We start from the raw sequence: 19,483 nt of genomic DNA on the forward strand, positions 1-19,483 counted from the left end.
AGGCTATATAATGGGGAGGCTGTGACCAATGCATTTCCCATCCTCGGCTTATACTTGAGTCAATAGGTTTTCCAAGGCTTTTGTGGTCAAATTAGGGGCCTGGGCTTATACTCGGGTCGGCTTATACTCGAGTATATAGGTAATTACTATGAAGATCTAAAAGGGTTAACAATCTTCCTAAAAGCTGTTTCTGGTAGTTTGGGGGGTGCAGATTTGAAAATGGGTTGATTATATAGGGGGTTTTGATGTTAAATATGTAAAATTTCATTCAAAACAGTAATTATCTCCAAAATAGTCAATTCTGAAACCAATTCGATTTGTAAACTGCGTGTCATCAAAATAAATTATCCAGACATTTCAAAAATGATGAAAATGTAAAGTAGACCTATGGGAAATGTTATTCAGAAACTTATTTAGTTGCTAAATCTATCTGACTGAAAACGCAAAGATTTTGAATTTCAAAAATGGCAAATTTTTCCAAAAATTCATAATTTTTTTCTTGTAAATAAACGCAAAGCTCATCAGCTGACATTTACCACTAAAATGAAGTATAACATGTAGGGAAAAAATAATCTCAGAATCACTTTGATAAGTAACAGTGTTCAAAAGTTATAACCGTATAAAGAGACGCAAGTCAGAATCCAGAAAATGGGACTAAGCCTTAAGCTATAAAATGGCTGCGTCCTTAAGGGGTTAACACTATATAGTGTGTAGGATAACGCCCTACAACTCTCACAATGGGGCGTATTTACCAAGTTAAACTAAAAACTAGACTATTTTAAACTGCGCCAGATCAAGTTATGGTGTAGTTTAATATTGTGTACTCTAACTTACACCTCCTATGTTTCGGCTTTCTAGCAAGTTGTCGTAGTGTTTTAGGGCTGTATGATAAGTTCTTAGCATTATTTTTCTTTGTGACTAGGCCAATATATCCTTGGATTTTCTAAGCTACAAGTCAAATAATGAGCCTTTCTTCATGATGATTGCCACTCCAGCTCCACACTCTCCATGGACAGCAGCACCGCAATATGAAAACTCCTTCCCCAATGTCACTGCACCCAGAAACAGCAATTTCAATGTGCATGGCAAGGTAAGTGTTAAAGGTGCAGGAATATTGTTGTGGCTTTCGCTGTTGTTCACACGTAAATTTGTCATTTACATTTCATGCAATACTAAACTAAACATAGGCGGCAATGCTCTTTTTTTGGGGAATTAGGATAAACTTGTTCTCTTATCTCTTGTATCCCATATGCCAAAGTCATATTTCATCTCTTTCAGGATAAACATTGGCTGATACGACAAGCAAAGACCCCCATGTCTAATACTTCCATACAGTTCCTAGACAATGCTTTTCGAAAGAGGTAGGCAAAGTAGACGAAGCTGTGAGACTTATCAATCTGTCTGTGCCAGAATTCTGGAGTCATTTCTGCCTGAAATGCATGTGCCATATTGAGGGGTGTAGACCATGTTGAGGGGGTGTAGCCTAGTCTTGACACCAGAAAATTCAGTCTGAGCGACAGAAACATTCTGACTTAAACTAGACCAACTAAACTACCTCCTATCATCCAGCATGATTTATCTGGTGCAGAATGCGACTGTGGAGTCTAAGCCTTCATGCGCACAAACGTATGAAAATGGCTTGTAGCATACGGCCCCATTCATTTCAATGGGCAATACGGCCTGGTGTATCGTGTAATGTACCGTACCTTGAGCAGGTTGTAGAAAAATAGAGCATGTCCTTTTTTTTCTTATGTATTTCCGTTCCATATGCTCCATAAACGTCTATGGGAACGTATGTATGTATGTGTTGCATACTGTTGTGGACCGTATGAAACCGTATATATCTGCAGTATCTAGGGAAACCAGAACCAGCGAGAGGTGCATTCTGTCTGTCAGCCAGGCATCATTTGCTGCCCCACCATATTTTATAAGGATACAGCGCCATAAGTGCTTATTCGGGTAAAGAATGTCCTGTATTTACAGCCAAAATACAGTTCGTAGGCATAAGGCGTAACTCTGCACTGGTTTGTTCCCCGACACTTTATTAAATCTCCCCCGTTGTACACTAATCGCTAGTTAATCCTGGAAGAATCACAGAGTCAGGAGAAACGTAAGCAAAAAGAAAGTTTACTTGTATGGCTGTTGGTTCCAGCATCACAGCCCTGGAATAGATGGTGCCGTGACACTGGAATGATGTTGCAGGATACATAGACCGTCATAGCAAACATGGAGTCTGAGTGCAGTAGGTTATAGTGCAGGAGGAGCAAAGTATGTTTATACATGATTATATAAACGCAGTATAACTTAAATTCCAGCTCTTTCTTTTGCATGTTCATTTGGTTTCATGCTGTATCCTCCGTTTTGGTTGCTTACCCGTACCCACAATTTTATTGAGGAAAAAATTATATCCCAGTTCTTTCTATGCTTATGAGTCCAGTGGGCAATTCTACACAACTACCCTCTATACATACTTTAACTAGGAAGTCTGGCAGTTCTTGGTACCACCCACTGGGCTGCCAGATAAGTGTTATTTAAATTAATAACTTGCCTACCACGAAGTAATGAGCTGCTACGTCTCCTCTGCTCTAGAACATGCTGTTCACATACTGTTATTTTTTCAGTGTTTTGTGCCTCAGTTATTGTGAGCCAAAGCCAGGAGTTGAGAATACACAGAACAGGTGCAAATCTCTCTATTATACCTTATTTCTGTGTAGTCTCCTTCTAGGTTTGGCTCATAATAACTGATAAAAAAGCTCCATATAAAATTCTATGTGTCCTTTTTAACCCTTTCAGGACCTGGCCCTTTTTTGTTTTTTCATTTTCCACTCCCCATGATCAAAAATCCATAACTTTTTTTATTTTTCCATGTCCAGAGCTGTGTGACAACTTGTTTTCTGCGTAACAAATTACACTTCATAGAGATGGTATTTATTATTCCATTCCGTGTACTGGGAAGCGGGAAAAAAATTCCAAATGCAGTGAAATTGGTAAAAAAAAACCGCATTTGTGCCATTTTCTTGTGGGCTTGGATATTACGTCTTTCACTGAGCGCCCCAAATGACATCTCTACTTTATTCTTTGGGTCAGTGCGATTACGCACGATATTTTTTTTTTTTTTTAATGACAAAAAAGTGCCATTTTCGACTTTGGGCGATTTTCCGTTACGGCATTAAACGCAGTGAAAAACCGTTATCATATTTTGATCGGGCATTTTCGGATGCGGCGATACCTAATGTGTTTGATTTTTACAGTTTATTTATATTTCTATCAGTTCTAGGGAAAGGGGGGTGATTTGAGTTTTTAGGGTTTTTTATTATAATTTTTTTTAACTTTTTTTTTATTTTTATTGTTACTATTTTTCAGACTCCCTAGGTTACTCTAACCCTAGGTTGTCTGTAATGTATGAGTAGTAAAATACACATATACTGCCATACTGTAGTACAATGTGCTGATAGCACATTGTAATGCATGGGTTAACCCAAAGTAGCCTCAGGTCTTCGTGAGACCCGAGGCTACCATGGCGACAGCGGCGGCGATCAGCGGGTGTTACAAGTAAGCTTTTGCTGCAATATGCAGCAAAGACTTACCGGCTACGGAAAGGGCTCAGCGCGTGAGCCCTCTCCATGCGGCCGACCCGTGACGTGCTATTACGTCACGCGTCGTGAACGTGTTAAGATTGACTTTTGGTCATTGTTTTTGTTTTGTCTAATAAAAGAGAAATTAAAATAAAAAAATTAAATGTATGTATATTTATATATGTATATATGTGTGTGTGTGTGTGTGTGTGTGTGTATATAATCACTATTGTTGTATTTATGCTGTATTATATGATTGATTCTTTTACTATGTTATAAGAATTGATGATGTCACAAAATTGTATGGATTTTGGAGTGATGTCACTTCCTTTGTACTTTGTATAAATTTCACTTCAGTTGTATACACCATTGCTTGAGGAAGGCTCCAGGCCATAGGAGCCGAAACGTAGCTTGGCACATGTTGATATAAATCATTTACTTTTTTTACACAAGTTACTTCGGAGTGCTGCTTCTTTGATATTTATATATTATAATATACCGTATTTTCCGGACTATAAGGCGCACTTAAAAGCCTTGGATTTCCTTGGAAATCCAAAGTGCGCCTTATAGTCCGGTGCGCCCTATATGAGGGCAGCGGACCCTACTTACATAGGTCCCCGCTACCGGAGACAGCAGATCTCCAGCGGGAACTGCAGACCACGCGGCACGAACAACTTCTGCCGCGTGGTCTGCAGTTCCCGCTGGAGATCTGCTGTCTCCGGTAGCGGGGACCTATGTAAGTAAGGTCCGCTGCCCTCCTCCACCTTCGCCGCGTCGCGTCCCGTCGGGTCTCCGCCACGCCCCCGGACCTCCGCCACGCCCCCGGACCTCCGCCACGCCCCCGGACCTCCGCCACGCCCCCGACCCTGCGCCTTATAGTCTGATGTGCCTTATATATGGAATTATTACATATATAAGGCGCATCGGACTGTTGCGCCTTATATTCCGGTGCGCCTAATGGCCCGGAAAATACGGTATATCAGTATTTGTAACTTCAATTGGATATTATTTCATACCTCCCAACTTTTATTGAGGAGAAAGAGCGCCGCGGCGATTTTTTTACCCACAGAAGCCACACCCTGGCCACGCCCCCTAACCACACCCGCTGACCACGCCACTGCTTATACCTCCAACGCATCCACTGACACCAATGTATATATAGCAGCTATATATATATATATATATATATATATATAGATTAACCCCACTGGCACCAAAGTATATTTATGTATATAATTGGGGGGCATATTCCACTCCCCCTAGACAACGAGCGTGTCCCCCCTAGACAACGAGCATATCCCCCCCCCTAGACAACGAGCATGTCCCCCCCCCGACAACGAGCATGCCTCCCCCCTAGACAACGAGCATGCCCCCTCCTAGACAACGAGCATGCCTCCCCCCTAGACAACGAGCATGCCCCCTCCTAGACAACGAGCATGCCCCCCTCTAGACGAGCATGCCCCCCTCTAGACGAGCATGCCCCCCCCTAGACAACGAGCATGCCTCCCCCCTAGACAACGAGCATGCCCCCCCCTAGACAACGAGCATGCCCCCCCCTAGACAACGAGCATGCCCCCCCCTAGACAACGAGCATGCCCCCCCCTAGACAACGAGCATGCCCCCTCCTAGACAACGAGCATGCCCCCCACTAGACGACGAGCATGTCCTCCCCTAGACAACGAGCATATTTCCCCCCTAGACAACGAGCATATTTCCCCCCTAGACAACGAGCATGTCCCCCCCCCCTAGACAACGAGCATGCCCCCCCCCCCCATGGCTGCGTGCCCTTTTTTGTGTGTTTGTGTTATTTGTGTCTTCCAGGACCGTGCCTGCTGTGGACTGCTTCGGATTCGAAGGATTACATCGATGACCGACATTTCTAACAAATAAAATGGTCAACGAGGGTGTGTCTGCGTTCTTTGTTCAATTAAACTTAGATTTGTTAAAAACGGTGTGATTTCTTTTTTTGCGACACTCTTCATAGTTTGCCGTAGTAGTGGTGCCGGCTAGATGACGGTGCTCATTACTAAGGGCTGGCCTTAGTGTTTGCTTTAATTTTTTTGGCAAATTCACACTAACGCCCTTACCATTACCCCGGTACCCACCGCCACCAGGGGTGCCGGGAAGAGCCGGGTACAAACCAGTACCTGACCGTCTATAGATGGTCAGGTAGTGGGGCGGCTGCAGGCTGTTATTGTTGCGCTGGAATAGCCCCCTAACAGTGGCCTATCCCAGCTCAGTAATGGCAGGCTGCTGCTGCTTTTTTGTATCTGGCTGATTTGAAAAATAGGGGGCACCCCATGCCGTTTTTTCTTCAAATTTTTGATAAAAATATGCATGGGGTCCCCCCTTACAAGGGGGCTCCCAGGCTGTTTCCCTCATTTTTTCAAAAAAATGGGGAAAAAAATGGCATGGGGTGTCCCCTATTTTTCAAATCGGCCAGCTACAAAAAAGCAGCAGCAGCCTGCCATTACTGCGCTGGGATAGGCCACTGTTAGGGGGCTATTCCAGCGCAACAATAACAGCCTGCAGCCGCCCCACTGCCTGACCATCTATAGACGGTCAGGTACTGGTTTGTACCCGGCTCTTCCCGGCACCCCTGGTGGCGGTGGGTACCGGGGTAATGGTAAGGGCGTTAGTGTGAATTTGCCAAAAAAATTAAGGCAAACACTAAGGCCAGCCCTTAGTAATGAGCACCGTCATCTAGCCGGCACCACTACTACGGCAAACTATGAGTTTGTCGCAAAAAAAGAAATCACACAGTTTTTAACAAATATAAATTTAATTGAACAAAGAACGCAGACACACCCTCGTTGACCATTTTATTTGTTAGAAATGCCAGTCATCGACGTAATCCTTCGAATCCGAAGCAGTCCACAGCAGGCACGGTCCTGGAAGACACAAATAACACACACTGTGGCAGATGCACTGAATTATTGTGACATGTCCCCAAAATGGTATTAATTTAAGTGTCATCTCATACCGCATAAATGACACCTTAAAGAGGACCTGTCACCCAGAAATTCGCCACTAGATGTTACTAAAGTAATCAGCTCCTAGTGCTAAAACAAACGCAGCGGTGTTACACAGAAACCTCTGATAACGCTGATTAACACTGCTGCGCTGTACACTACAAACGCCGGACCGCTCTCAAAGTGGCGTATTCATGAGGGGGTGGGATTGTGGGCATGACACGCGGCAGTCACTGCCGGCCTATGGAACGAGCGGGGCAGTCAGGGGAAGAGGGACCGCCCCCTCATGAATACGTCGGACCCCTTTGAGAGCGGTCTGGCGTTTCTAGGATACAGCGCAGCGGTGTTTGTTAGTGTTATCGGAGGTTTCCGGTAACGCTATCAGTATAGCACCGCTGCGTCTGTCTTAGCACTAGGAGTAGCTTACTTTAGTAACATCGCTGGGCGCGATCACACGGTGCGTATTGCCTGCGTTTTCATTGCGTTTGAAATGCATTACAACAGCTGAGAGGCGATTTAATTACTAATTAAATTACTGTTTACGCTTGTTAACGCATGCGTTGACATTGCGTTTAGAGTGCATTCTGTAAATGGAAACGTTAACAGTAATGTAATTAGGCAAATCGCCTCAGCTGATGTAATGCGTTTCAAACGCAATGAAAACGCAGGACATAATGCACTGCGTGTACGCGCCCTCCTAGTGCTGTTTTTCAGGGTGACAGCTCCTCTTTCCACAGCTCCGCACACCGAAGTATAGAAAAGGTTTTGGTCTCAAAGTATGGCAAAATGAAGAATTTTTTTTCTACAAAAGATTTACATTTTTTAAAAAATCTAAGACACAATAATTCTTTTCAATGTTACCATTTTTAGGACAGTATGGCCTTTTAAACTATTTTTTTACATGTTTTATATTTTTTGCAAGAAGAGTTGTTCTTTTTAGTGTCTTATTTTAGAGTGCAGAACTTTTTTTTTATCACTCTTTAGGAAATTTTTTTTTAAAGGTATTTATTAAAAATGATCTTTTTTCAGAAAGTTTTTTCCTCTTTTTTCCCTGGCGTTTACCGTGCGGGTCCAGTAATGATTCTGTATTATTATACAGATTGTTACGGACACGGCAATACCAAATATGTGGCGTTTTTTTGTGTGTTTGTGTGTTTTATACTTTATTAAGTGTTTTTGTAGGAAAGTGACATTTTAGGGGCTTATATTTTTATGTATTTATTTTTTATTTATTCTAATGTGTAGTGTTCAGTGTTTTTACATGTTTTTACTTTTCCATACTTGAACCAGCGATGCTCTGATACACTGCTCTACAATACTTCTTCATTGTAGAGCAGTGTAAACTGTCTGAGCGTGCAGACTGGCAGGGACATCGGGCAGCTCCGGGGCACATGCCAGTCCTCGGAGCTGGCCAGAAGAGGATCGAATCCCCCGGTAAGCGGCGCGGGGGATCCGATCCATAGCGGGAACCCCCTCACACGCCGCGGTCATGCTTGACCGCGACGTGTAAGGGGTTAACACCCGCGATCGGAGTCGGCTCCGATCGTGGGTGTTAGAGCGCGGTGACATTGCGATTATTGCAGGGCTTGTACGTCACAATGCTGACATACAAGTCCTGATAGATGTGTCCTGTCACACAGATACAGGTTACTGTGGGGGTCAGGCTGTGTCCTACCTCATCCCATGCTGGACGTCTGCAGCTCCTTTGGGGGGTAAGCACATCACACAAGGTGCTGCTCTCTCTCCTCTGTGCTGCTCCCTGCACCTCCACAGCTTCAGGAGAAGGAGCAGAGGAGTGTGCAGGGTCCATGGCCGGGGCACACAGCAGCCGCTCTGCAGGTGACCCCCCCCCCCCCTCCTCCTCACACATCCCTCGGCACAGATCACACAGGGGGAGGAGGGGTGGCCGGGGGAGGATAGGGGCCGTGCTGTGAGCTCATACTTCACAGCAGCCGCTCTGCAGGTGACCCCCCCCCCCCCCTCCTCCTCACACATCCCTCGGCACAGCTCACACTGGGGGAGGAGGGGTGGCCGGGGGAGGACAGGGGCCGTGCTGTGAGCGCACACTTCACAGCAGCCGCGTTGTCTCCTCTGTCTCTGCAGCCGATGTGTCCCGGGACCAGGAGACGGGACTCAGTCTCTTGGCCCGGGACAATGCAGAGCAGAGCGTGACATTCTCTTAACCTCCCGGGGCGGCGGGACACGGCTTAAAAACCGTGACAGTCCCGCCGAAAGCGGGACGGTTGGGAGGTATGATTATTTCACTAAAAATGTATCTTTTTAACAATAATTTGCTATAAATTAAGTCATATGGTCCTTTAGAAAAGGACAGCGGTCCTTGGATACGACTGCCGCTGCTGGAAGTATTGCACATATGAAATGGCTGGTAGTTACTGAATATTCCACAGCTGTCCTGTGGTAATGAATGTTGAATCCAGGTGATCACTCTCGATAGTGCATCCCTGGCCTCTGCATATATGTACATTACATCAAATTTGATCTGACACCCTGAAAAAAGCTCAGAATTTTTAAAAGACAGAAATATTTTATCTTTTGTGTTTATTCTGGCATGTTATAATTGCTTAACCTCCTTTACAGTACATGGCTGCCCCATGTATTAACACTGTGATGCTATAAACAGGTGGCAAACTCTGCTGTCTGTTGATGACCTGGTGGAAAAACTACTAAAACAACTTCAAGCCCGTGGGGAACTGGACAACACATTTATCTTCTTCACATCTGACAATGGCTACCACACAGGTAGATAACCATTCCTTTATACGTTAGCCTCTTTGGGGGAAATATTTTAGTTCTACTATAAAGTAGAATAAAATATTAGTAAGTAATCTTGGCAGTCCAGTTAGTGGCTGTCCAGAAATCCCAGAATTAAAATACAGACTTTGGCACAGGAGTAAATGGGCTAGAAACATTTTCTGTCATTTTCCCGCTAATCTGCCTGTTTGAAACACCATTTTTCTTGCATATTTCACTTGTAGGTATTTTGTGTAGACTTGCAACTCTCAGTTAAAATACATTAAATCACATGTAGATTTCATAGATACAGTTTATTAAAGGGGATATAAAGTGATGCTGCTGTCTGTGGGTGCTAGATTTAACTCCTCCAGGGCAAATATGACTCTTCTCTTCTCTACTTTACATGACTTTGGAGGATATTTTATAGGTAAACCGTTGTGATTTCTAGAGGGAATTCCAGAAAGGACATTTCATACACTACTTGAAAGGGCTGGTATATTAGTGGGGAAAAATCATGTTCCCTTCTTCTTCTAGACCTCTTCTAATAACACACCCTCTTTAAAACCGTGGATTATACATCATATAAATTGATACCAAATGGAGGAATCCAAATTTATAATTTTTTTTTTTTTTTTTAAAGATTTTATTTTTCATTTTTCAAAATTACAACAATGCACAAAATGCAACAACATCCGCCTCAGGGAAGTATAAGGCACAATCATACAAATTATAATTCTAGTAAACTCTTTTGGGGAGTTTATAAATCCTTATCTGCCAGTTTTACTGGTGGTCAAGGTATTTATCCATCCCTTCCAGTTTTCTGGATTTTCCGCATGCCACTTTGAGCTATAATGGGGTGGACAGGGATGTGCATATCCCAGCACTGGCTTGGGGTATTTATGGCAATCTATACCAGTTCAGAACCTCTTAGTAGATCCCAGACACCAGTGAGAAGGGTCTGGTATGGACAATATTTGTTCAGACTACAAGGATAGGGAGACACAGGGCGACACGACTCAAGTGTAGTATTTACAAATCGTTTGGTAGTGGGTAGAGATGGGGTGGCTCACCTTAACGCTATCTTGTGATCAAGCGTGTAGTATGGCATCAGCGGAGCACAGCTTGTGGAGGAAGGCAGCCACGAGGAATAAGCGTCCAAGGGTTTATCCCGCGGCAGGAGGTAGATCACTTTTGCAAGTCAGAGAAATCCACAGTAGTAGTGCATCTCCGTTAAAATCAAATCCTTTTTATTATTGTATAGAGGAACTACGCGTTTCGGCGCTGGACATGCGCCTTTATCAGGTTCAAAATAACAAAATGGAATAAAACCTTTTTACGAAACGCGTAGTTCCTCTATACAATAATAAAAAGGATATCATTTTAACGGAGATGGGCTATTACTGTGGATTTCTCTGACTTGCAAAAGTGATCTACCAGTGAGAAGGGGGCATTTGAATCGCCAATCTTAATAAATTCTCCCCTTAGTTATGTGAATAACCATAGAAGTGGTTTCCCTAGCTTACATTAGAGCACTAGATGATCCCATGTGAATATGTATTATATATGCCATATTTTTCAGACTATAAAAGGCATCCCAGATTTAGTCATACAAAAAAAAATTCCCAGTTGGTCACACACAGCTCTGCTACATCCATTCATTCACTCAAGTCTGCTACATTCACTCACATGAACACTCTGAGCCTTGCATATACATACACACAAACACATACAAAGACTCCATACTGCTATATACAAAAACAAATGTCTTCTTCTGACCCAGTCCCAGCCACACCTTCTCTGCATGAGAGGGTTTAAAGATTGAAGGATGTTATCAGTCATATGCTTCTAACATCATTCAAGGTCCTGTAGAAACACTTGTTGGCATGCTGGGATAGCAGTGCAGAGGCTCTGCTCTCTATGAGATCAGGTGAAGCGCAGATTAAGTATTTCACCCACTCTCCATGATTCTTCTGACCTCTGGGACTATAAAACACTTTTTAGCAAGATTTTTTTTGTGTGTGCCTTATAGTCTGAAAAATATGGTTAGTATTTGGGAACTGATTGTATCTAGATTTCACTTATTTTTTTGTCTTCATTGTAGGCCAATTCTCACTACCAATTGATAAAAGACAGCTCTATGAGTTTGACATTAAAGTCCCATTACTTGTCCGGGGACCTGGAGTGAACCCTAATCAGACAAGCAAGGTAAGATACACCGTAGGTAAAAAAATTTTTTATAAAGAATCTGTAAAATGGACGGGCGGGATGACCCCTACCCTCTTCATAGCAGTGCTCGGTGTACAGGCCATAACACTGGAAAAGATGTGCGGAGCCATCATATGCCCCATGTATGCTGCACCTTATCGCTCCGTGCGGCCGTTGCCCTCTATGGGGGAAGTATGTACGCCCACAAGCTTGCGTATGTATGTCCCCCTACAGTCAAGTCAATGAAGCCTTAGTATCTTCAGAAGGCCGTGGTGTGAAATCGCATAACAAGAAGTGGCTAATGGTGTTTTCGAAATTCCATCATCTTTACACTTCAAAATGTTTGTTATTCATTGCAGTCAAGTTGGACATGTTCCAAGACTCCAGAATAATCGGAGCATAGCTCTGTAACCACTTCTGCCTCATCACACTGGCTGCATGGCCAGGATTGGACTGCCGCTGTCTAGTGTACTCTGGCTTTTCACTAAAGCATTTGGACATTAGTTTGGCCCTACACAAAGCCTGTGCAATTTAGCTACAGTACAAGACCACTATTCTGACAGTTCCTTAAACAATTTGTAGAAGAATATATTTCCATCTGGTGGACATATGGCATTTCAGACGAGCATAAGAAAGCAATCTTGTAGCTGCTGGTGTCCCACTGGCACCACATGAATATTTGGCTATGGCAATTACTATAGTTTATATACAAGTCCTTTTTTGGAACATGACATGAAGAAACATTTACTTCAGTATGTTGCCTTGGCTTCATGTGTATAGACTGTTGGATGCTGTTACCTCTTCCTCCTAACATCATGCTCTAAGGAAAGGGAATGTCACAAAATGTTTATCTACCTCTCCCACATACCTGACTTTTCTTTCCTCACTTTTAGGCACTTGTTGCAAACATTGATCTTGGTCCAACCATCTTGGATATTGCTGGATTTGACCTAAATAAGACCCAAATGGATGGGATGTCATACTTACCCATTTTGGTAAGTAACCGTGTTGTCTTGAATTATGTTAAAATTTGCTAAAGTATGTAATGACACCAAAGGACATCACTTTTATAAATCTCTGTGATGCTGATATATTGGAAACTTACTGTACAAACCATAATAAACTAGATGTAGAGTAAAATCAAACAGATGTACCGTAGTTTTTAGCAGGAGAAAATTTTGAAGAACCTGGTGTAGTTTTACTCTTCTAAGAGCTAGGAGATGGCTCACACCCCGGCTCCTCGGGAGAGAACAGGCAGTTCTATTACAATGCGGAGCATTGAAGAGACAATAGATTTTTTTATTTTATTTTTAACTTTTGCATTGTGCTGAAAACCAGTGACTGGTTTGAGCAATATCCCACTCACTATTGTACAACTTTGCACCATAAATCTTATTTTAACGGCTCATTCCGACAGGTATTATTACCATCAGTATCAGAGGTCGCATTAACCCCTCTAGAAGCGTCATAGACGCTCCTAAATGTAGTATTACTCCTTGAAAACTGCCCCATGCGTCTAAACACGCACTGACATTTCACCTTATTTGGGACGAGTGAGGACGGCAGGGCATAGCAGAACGGCTGCTGCAGCCCCCGACTTACACAGCCGCAGCTGAGAGGAGATGGATGAGCTGTTGTATGTGTGTGAGCCTGAGCCGTGCAGCACCTGGACACACCCCCTCCCTAACCTGATGCTGTTTCTCTTTGGCCGGGTCAAAGTGGGCGGGGCTACCGAAGCCACGCCCACCATACGTGCCGATGTCACTGCACCATAGTTGTTGCACATATCAAAGACTGGAGCTGACCCAGAGGAAAATGTGGCTACAAGTCACCAGGGATCTGGAGGCTTGTGACCAAGGGCTGAAATGAAGTGAGTAGTCACATCAGTGCAAGATCTGTAACAGCCTGCTGCCCAGGTTATATATGGAAGAGTTATATCATGTATATAAAGTACAGAAAAGAGCAACACTTGTAGCAGGAGGACTTTGGTGCAAATTCCAGAACCTTGACAAGGTAAAAGTTAAAAAATGGCAGCACTCCAAGATTCAAGGGGAAAAAATTAAGTACTTTTATTCCCATGTGTAGCTTTTCAGCTGCTCATAGACCTTGAATCTTGAGAAGTGCCATTTTTAAATTTTTGGCCCCTTGAACACGAGCATTGTGGGGACATATATCCAGTTGCAAAATTTGTGGGTGGATATCTGTCCCCACAGACTCCAATGGCACATATGTGCCACTTGACCACAGTGTGCATGGGGAAAAAGATAATTACAGCCTGGCATCCCTATGGACAGGGGAGGGGTGAGCACCACACTTCACTACGCTTCTCCAGCAGAACATATGCTGGTTCTGACATGGGCGTAGCATAAATTCATGTGAAAGGAGCCTTAAGTTGTATTTACATGGTGCGTTGTACTTGAAAATGAATCGCAAATGCTTCAAACAAAACACATGTGCATTGTTACAAGAGTGACCACATTTGTATATGGTAAGGATTATCATTGACTTAAAGGGGTTGTCCGAGTTTATTTAAAAACATACCTTTTCCTGCACTACCGTTCATCCACTGCTGTCCGTCAGTGCCATGCCAGTTTGTTTACAGAGGCAGGCACGCTCCAATCCAGCATCTTCTGCCCACCTGGAATGTCCACCCATCCCCTGTCCAAGCACCTGATACAGCATTAACATCAAAGTGCATCAGCTACTGGGACAGGTGGGCATGCTAGGCAGGTGAAAGTTGCCCGATCACAGCGTGCCTGCCTCTGTAAACAAACGGCAAAGCACTGAAGGACAGCGGCGTAGGACAACTGATCTGCAGGAAGTTTATTTTTTTTACAGCACCCCGCAGGCTACCAGAAGATTTTTTAATAAACTCAGACAACCCCTTTAAAGTTTTTTTTTTACTAAGCACATGCATATTATGAGAATTCACAAGCGTTTTGTCATCCTTTAGGCACGATGTGTTTGCAATATATTACCAAATGGAAGCTAACCACCCCATGTAAAAGCAGCTCTAGGTCAGGAGACACATGGGGCGGCTTGACCGCAGCATAGCTGCATAGTAATTGTCTAATCTACAGCGACTTCCAGTGGCAGCAAGGTGGATGGAATGAGCAAAGTGCACTGGACAGTAGTCTTTGCATCATAGAGAAATATGATGCTAGGACTCCCTGTCTGCCAGCCAAACAGCAACGCCGCTGTTACAATAGGAGTCCAGTGCAGTCCCAATATTACTACAAATTCCATACTCTTCCTTGACTAAAAATACTCCTCAGAAATGCTAGGAGGAGTATTTTTACTCTGCCAAAAAAAAGTTAGTGCGACCTCTGATCAGTATGCTATCCAGTTTTTGGGGGATAGCATATTGACCCACTGATTTCTATGGGTCTGTTCACATGTCTGTTTTTTCCATAGATGTACAGACCATGGGGAAAAAATTGCAGCATACACTATTTTATTTATTTTTCTTCTCACATACGGACCTCCATATAAGGAAATGAGATGGATGGCACACGGACGTAAAAGCTCCGACTTTTCACAAATATTGCTAGGCAACTAACTAGGCAGGGTAGATAAGAAATTGATAAGAAACACAGGTTTTTTTTTCTGCGGATGTGAAAAAAAAAGGATGACTAACAGATACAGGGACGGACCGCGTTGTGGGAGATTAGGAACGACGACGGAGTTGAGTACACATTTTTTTTAAAAGCCTGCCTCGGTCCCGCACCTAATTTTTTTCAAATTCTCTGACAACCCCTTCAAGAAACCTCACTGTGTAAAATGCATAGTAAATGTAATTCACAGGTCATTACACCTGCATCTTATTTGTTTTCAGAAAAACAGTAATGAAACCTGGAGAACAGATATTTTGGTAGAATATCAAGGGGAAGGTGAGAATCGGACCGACCCAGCATGTCCTGCTGTTGGGCCTGGAGTGTCTGTAAGTGGCATTTATGGTATCATATTGTAAGAATCGTAGATAACGGTTCCATAGTATTTTTCAATGTGATATGAGAGAATAACAACTGAAGAGGCTGGTTCATCTTTGTAAAAGATTGTCCTACTTGGCCTATTTCTATTATGAAGTGTGCCCCCTTCATTTATCCACCCACCCCTCCTGCTAACAATAACAATTAACATCCACTACTTTTTCTTATTCTTATTTATAGAATAGCAGGTGTGAGGACCTCTTACTGCTCTGTGCAATGCTTCTGCATTATGTCTTTATATTATTACTTTTATGCATGAAGATATTAGTTGCAGGGCTTGCCTTGTGTGATGAAGTGAGGGCTGGTGTTGTGTCTTCTAGGTATATCAGCCGTACTTTGCACCTCTGATTTCTTACTAGAACATGTATATTCCTTTCCTGTTATTTTCAGCAATGTTTCCCAGACTGCGTGTGTGAAGATGCCTACAACAACACATATGCCTGTGTGAGGACCATTTCTAAAGACCATGATTTGCAGTATTGCGAGTTTGATGATGCAGAGGTATGCTGATATTCACAACTTATATGTTGTATTATATGCTAAGAAAATGTATAAATTGTATGACATTTTGTAACGCCTATGATCAATAATATTGCTTTTCTATTAACGTCTTTTCTAGCGTGACTAAATCTTTCATACTGTTAAATATTGGATTTTAGGTCTTTGTTGAAGTCTATAATTTGACAGCAGATCCGAACCAATTGACAAATATTGCTAAAACCATAGACCAAGAGATCCTTGAAAAAATGAACCATCGGCTTATGGTCCTACAGTCCTGTTCTGGGGTTTCCTGTCGAAGTCCAGGGGTCTTTGATCCCAGGTAATTCATCTGTATTATATTACTGAGGTGTAGTGATTATTATTTATAAGCACCATTAATTTCATGTACAAATGCATATACAAAAACTACAGCGATGGAGAAACGGGTGAAAGGAAGACTCTGCCCGTGAGAGCTCAAAATCTGTATGGGAGGGTAGATGGAGACACAAGGTAGGGGAGCAGAAGGAGTTGTGAGGAGAGCTAAAGGTCCTGTGAGGAACGAAGTTCACGTGTGGTTGAGGTCAAAGATATATGGAAGGGACAGGTGGTGGACGGCTTTGTAAGTCACGCTTAGTATTTTTAACTGAATTCTCTGTGCAATGGGTAACCGGTGTGGAGACTGACAGAGGAGAGGCCGGGGAGAAGCAAGTAGACAGATGGATTAGCCGGGAAGCTGGGTTAATGATGGATTGGAGGGGAGTTAGCTGGGAGACCATGGAGAAGATTTTTGCAGTAGTCCAAATAGGAGATGATGAGGGCATGAACTAACAATTTTACCTTTAGGAAGGTTCGGAGGTGAAAGATGTTTCTGAGGTGTAGGTGACAGGTTGTATGAAGAGCCTGTATGTTGGGCTCAAAGGATAAGGACGAGTCAAAGATGACTCCAAGGCAGTGGACTTGAGGGACAGAGGAGAGTGTGGAGCCATGAATTGTAATAAGAAAAACACCTGGGGGTGAAAAAGTCCAGCTCACCCAAAAGAAGACAATCCCAGCTTCTCTGGTCTCGGCCTTGGTGCACGCTACCACATCCATTCAATAGGATCCATGCAATGCAAAAGGTTCGGCACTCGGAAGAAGCCACCAGGATAATTAAATGTAGTGCCGAACCTTTTGCTTACCTTTTGCATTGCATGAATTGTAATGGTTAGGTCTGGTAGGAGGGGATGCCTTAGGTGAGGAAAGATTTATGAGTTCTGTTTTGTCCATGTTTAAGAAGAATGTCCACTTTCTGCGAATAATTGATATTGTTTGTGTAAGGAAAAGTTATAAACGACACATCCTAAATCTGAATGAATGAAATATTCTCACTGAATACTTTGTTGAAAGTGCTGACAACAAAATCACAAAAAAATCCTCAATGGAAATCAAATTTATTAACTAATAGAGGCCTCGATTTGGAGTCGCCCACAAAATGAAAGTGGAAAAACACACTACAGGCTGATCCAACTTTGATGTAATATCCGTAAAACATTAACAAAATGAGGCTCAGTATTATGTGTGGTGTCCATGTTCCTGTATGACCTCCATACAACCACCAACCCACACATGTGGCTCAGGTAGTGCAGCTTGTCCAGGATGGCACTTCAATGCAAGATGTGGCAAGGTTGCTATGTCTGTTTGGTAGTGTCCAGAGACTAGAGGCGCCACCAGGAGACAAGCAAGTACCCCAGGAGACTTGGAGGGGGCCGTAGAAGGGAAACAACCCAGCAGCAGGACCACAACCTCCACCTTTGTCCAAGGAGGAACAGAGGGGGCACTGCCAGAGTCCTGCAAAATGACCTCCAGCAGCCACCAATGTGCATGTGTCTGTACAAATGGTTACAAACTGACTTCATGAGGATGGAATGAGGGCCTGACATCCACAGATGGGGTTGTGCTCCCAGCCCAACACCGTGCAGGACGCTTGGCATTTGCCAGAGAAAACCAGGATTAGCAAATTCGCCACTGGCGTGCTTCAACATCTTTCAGCATGACTGGTTTGGCAGTGGGTCAGTAATGGTGTGGGATGGCATTTCTTTGGCAAGCACATAAAGGGCTCTTCCATTAGGTACCGGGATGAGTTCCTTCATCCCCTTGTCACATCATATGCTGGTGCTGTTGGCCTTGGGTTCCTCCTAATACAGGACAATGCTAGACCTCATGTGGCTGGAGTGTCAGCAGTTCCTGCAAGATGAAGGCATTATTGACTGGCCCGCTTGTTCCCCTGACCAGAATTCGATTGAGCACATCTGTGACATCATGTCTCATTCCATCCACCAACGTCATGTTGCACCACATACTGTCCAGATGCTTTAGTGCTGGTCTGGGAGGAGATCCTTCAGGAGACCAACTACAACCTCATCTGGAGCATGACGAGGCATTATAGTGAGGTCATACAGGCAGGTAGAGGTCACACACAATAATGAGCCTTATTTTGTCTTGTTTTATGGACATTACATCACAGTTTGATCAGCCTGTAGTGTGTTTTTCCACTTTAATTTTGTGGGTGACTCCAATTCGAGGCCTCTGTTGGCTAATAAATTTGATTTCCATTGAGGATTTTTTTTTGTGATTTTGTTGTCGGCACATTGAACTTTGAACAGAACAAAGTAAACCGTGAGAATATTTCATTAATTCAGATCTAGGATGTGTTTTATTTGAGTGTTCCCTTTATCTTTTTTAGCAGTGTACTTTCTGTATCAATTCCACACGCTTTCCTAAATCACTGCTTGCTGTCCTGCTATAGAAAGCTTCTATGTTTACTTCCACTAGATAGAAATCTGTCTCTGGTCCTGCGATGGACATGTAGGTGCATGAGCTGTTTTCTATTGGCACACAGCAACCGAGATCTAGGAAACCATGAGGAATCGATCTAGGAAACCATGAGGAATCGATAAAGATGGGCGATAAAGTTGGATGGTATTTATACATACCATAGCAAATGTCTCCAGCTTTTCTGAATTCACCGTCCAGTGCACTGCGCTCTTTCCATGAGATCAGATTTCAGACCAAGCATGATTGTATGCAGAAATATTTCACAAATGTGCAACATAGAAAGTGACCCATACAACTCAGGCGACAGATCCTACATACCGTATATACTCGAGTATAAGCGGACCCAAGTATAAGCACATTTTTTTGTGCTGAAAAACTAGGCTTATACTCATGTATAAACACCAAAAACAAAAGGGCTTAGAAAAATAATAATTTATACTTTATTCAAAATAACACATATTGTACATGTAAACAACTTTCAAAAGGGATTCCTGAAAGTTGGAACATAAGGGGAACAAGATATGTCCAGGTGGAAATGGGACAAACAGAGTACCTATGACCCCCCTACACATGCCTCAAAAAATATATGCCAAAAAGACATATCAATTATGTATTATGTCCGAAAGTAGGACTTGTTTTGGGAAAAGTAGACCTATATGTAATCAGACAGTACAAACAACCGGAGGTACCATCC

At 43.1% G+C, this 19,483-nt stretch overlaps 1 protein-coding gene across 1 annotated transcript in view; it reads left to right on the forward strand.

Moving 5' to 3' along the window:
- Positions 1-19,483, forward strand: part of GNS (glucosamine (N-acetyl)-6-sulfatase) — a 42,589-nt gene that overhangs the window by 16,854 nt on the left and 6,252 nt on the right. The window contains exons 6-13 of the mRNA XM_072146635.1: positions 923-1,090; positions 1,279-1,361; positions 9,189-9,307; positions 11,403-11,506; positions 12,400-12,501; positions 15,342-15,446; positions 15,886-15,996; positions 16,155-16,315. Coding sequence (XP_072002736.1) covers positions 923-1,090; positions 1,279-1,361; positions 9,189-9,307; positions 11,403-11,506; positions 12,400-12,501; positions 15,342-15,446; positions 15,886-15,996; positions 16,155-16,315 — 953 coding nt within the window. The remainder of the gene's footprint in view (positions 1-922; positions 1,091-1,278; positions 1,362-9,188; positions 9,308-11,402; positions 11,507-12,399; positions 12,502-15,341; positions 15,447-15,885; positions 15,997-16,154; positions 16,316-19,483) is intronic.

The sequence above is a fragment of the Engystomops pustulosus genome, chromosome 4, assembly GCF_040894005.1.
Source record: "Engystomops pustulosus chromosome 4, aEngPut4.maternal, whole genome shotgun sequence".
NCBI lineage: Eukaryota > Metazoa > Chordata > Amphibia > Anura > Leptodactylidae > Engystomops > Engystomops pustulosus.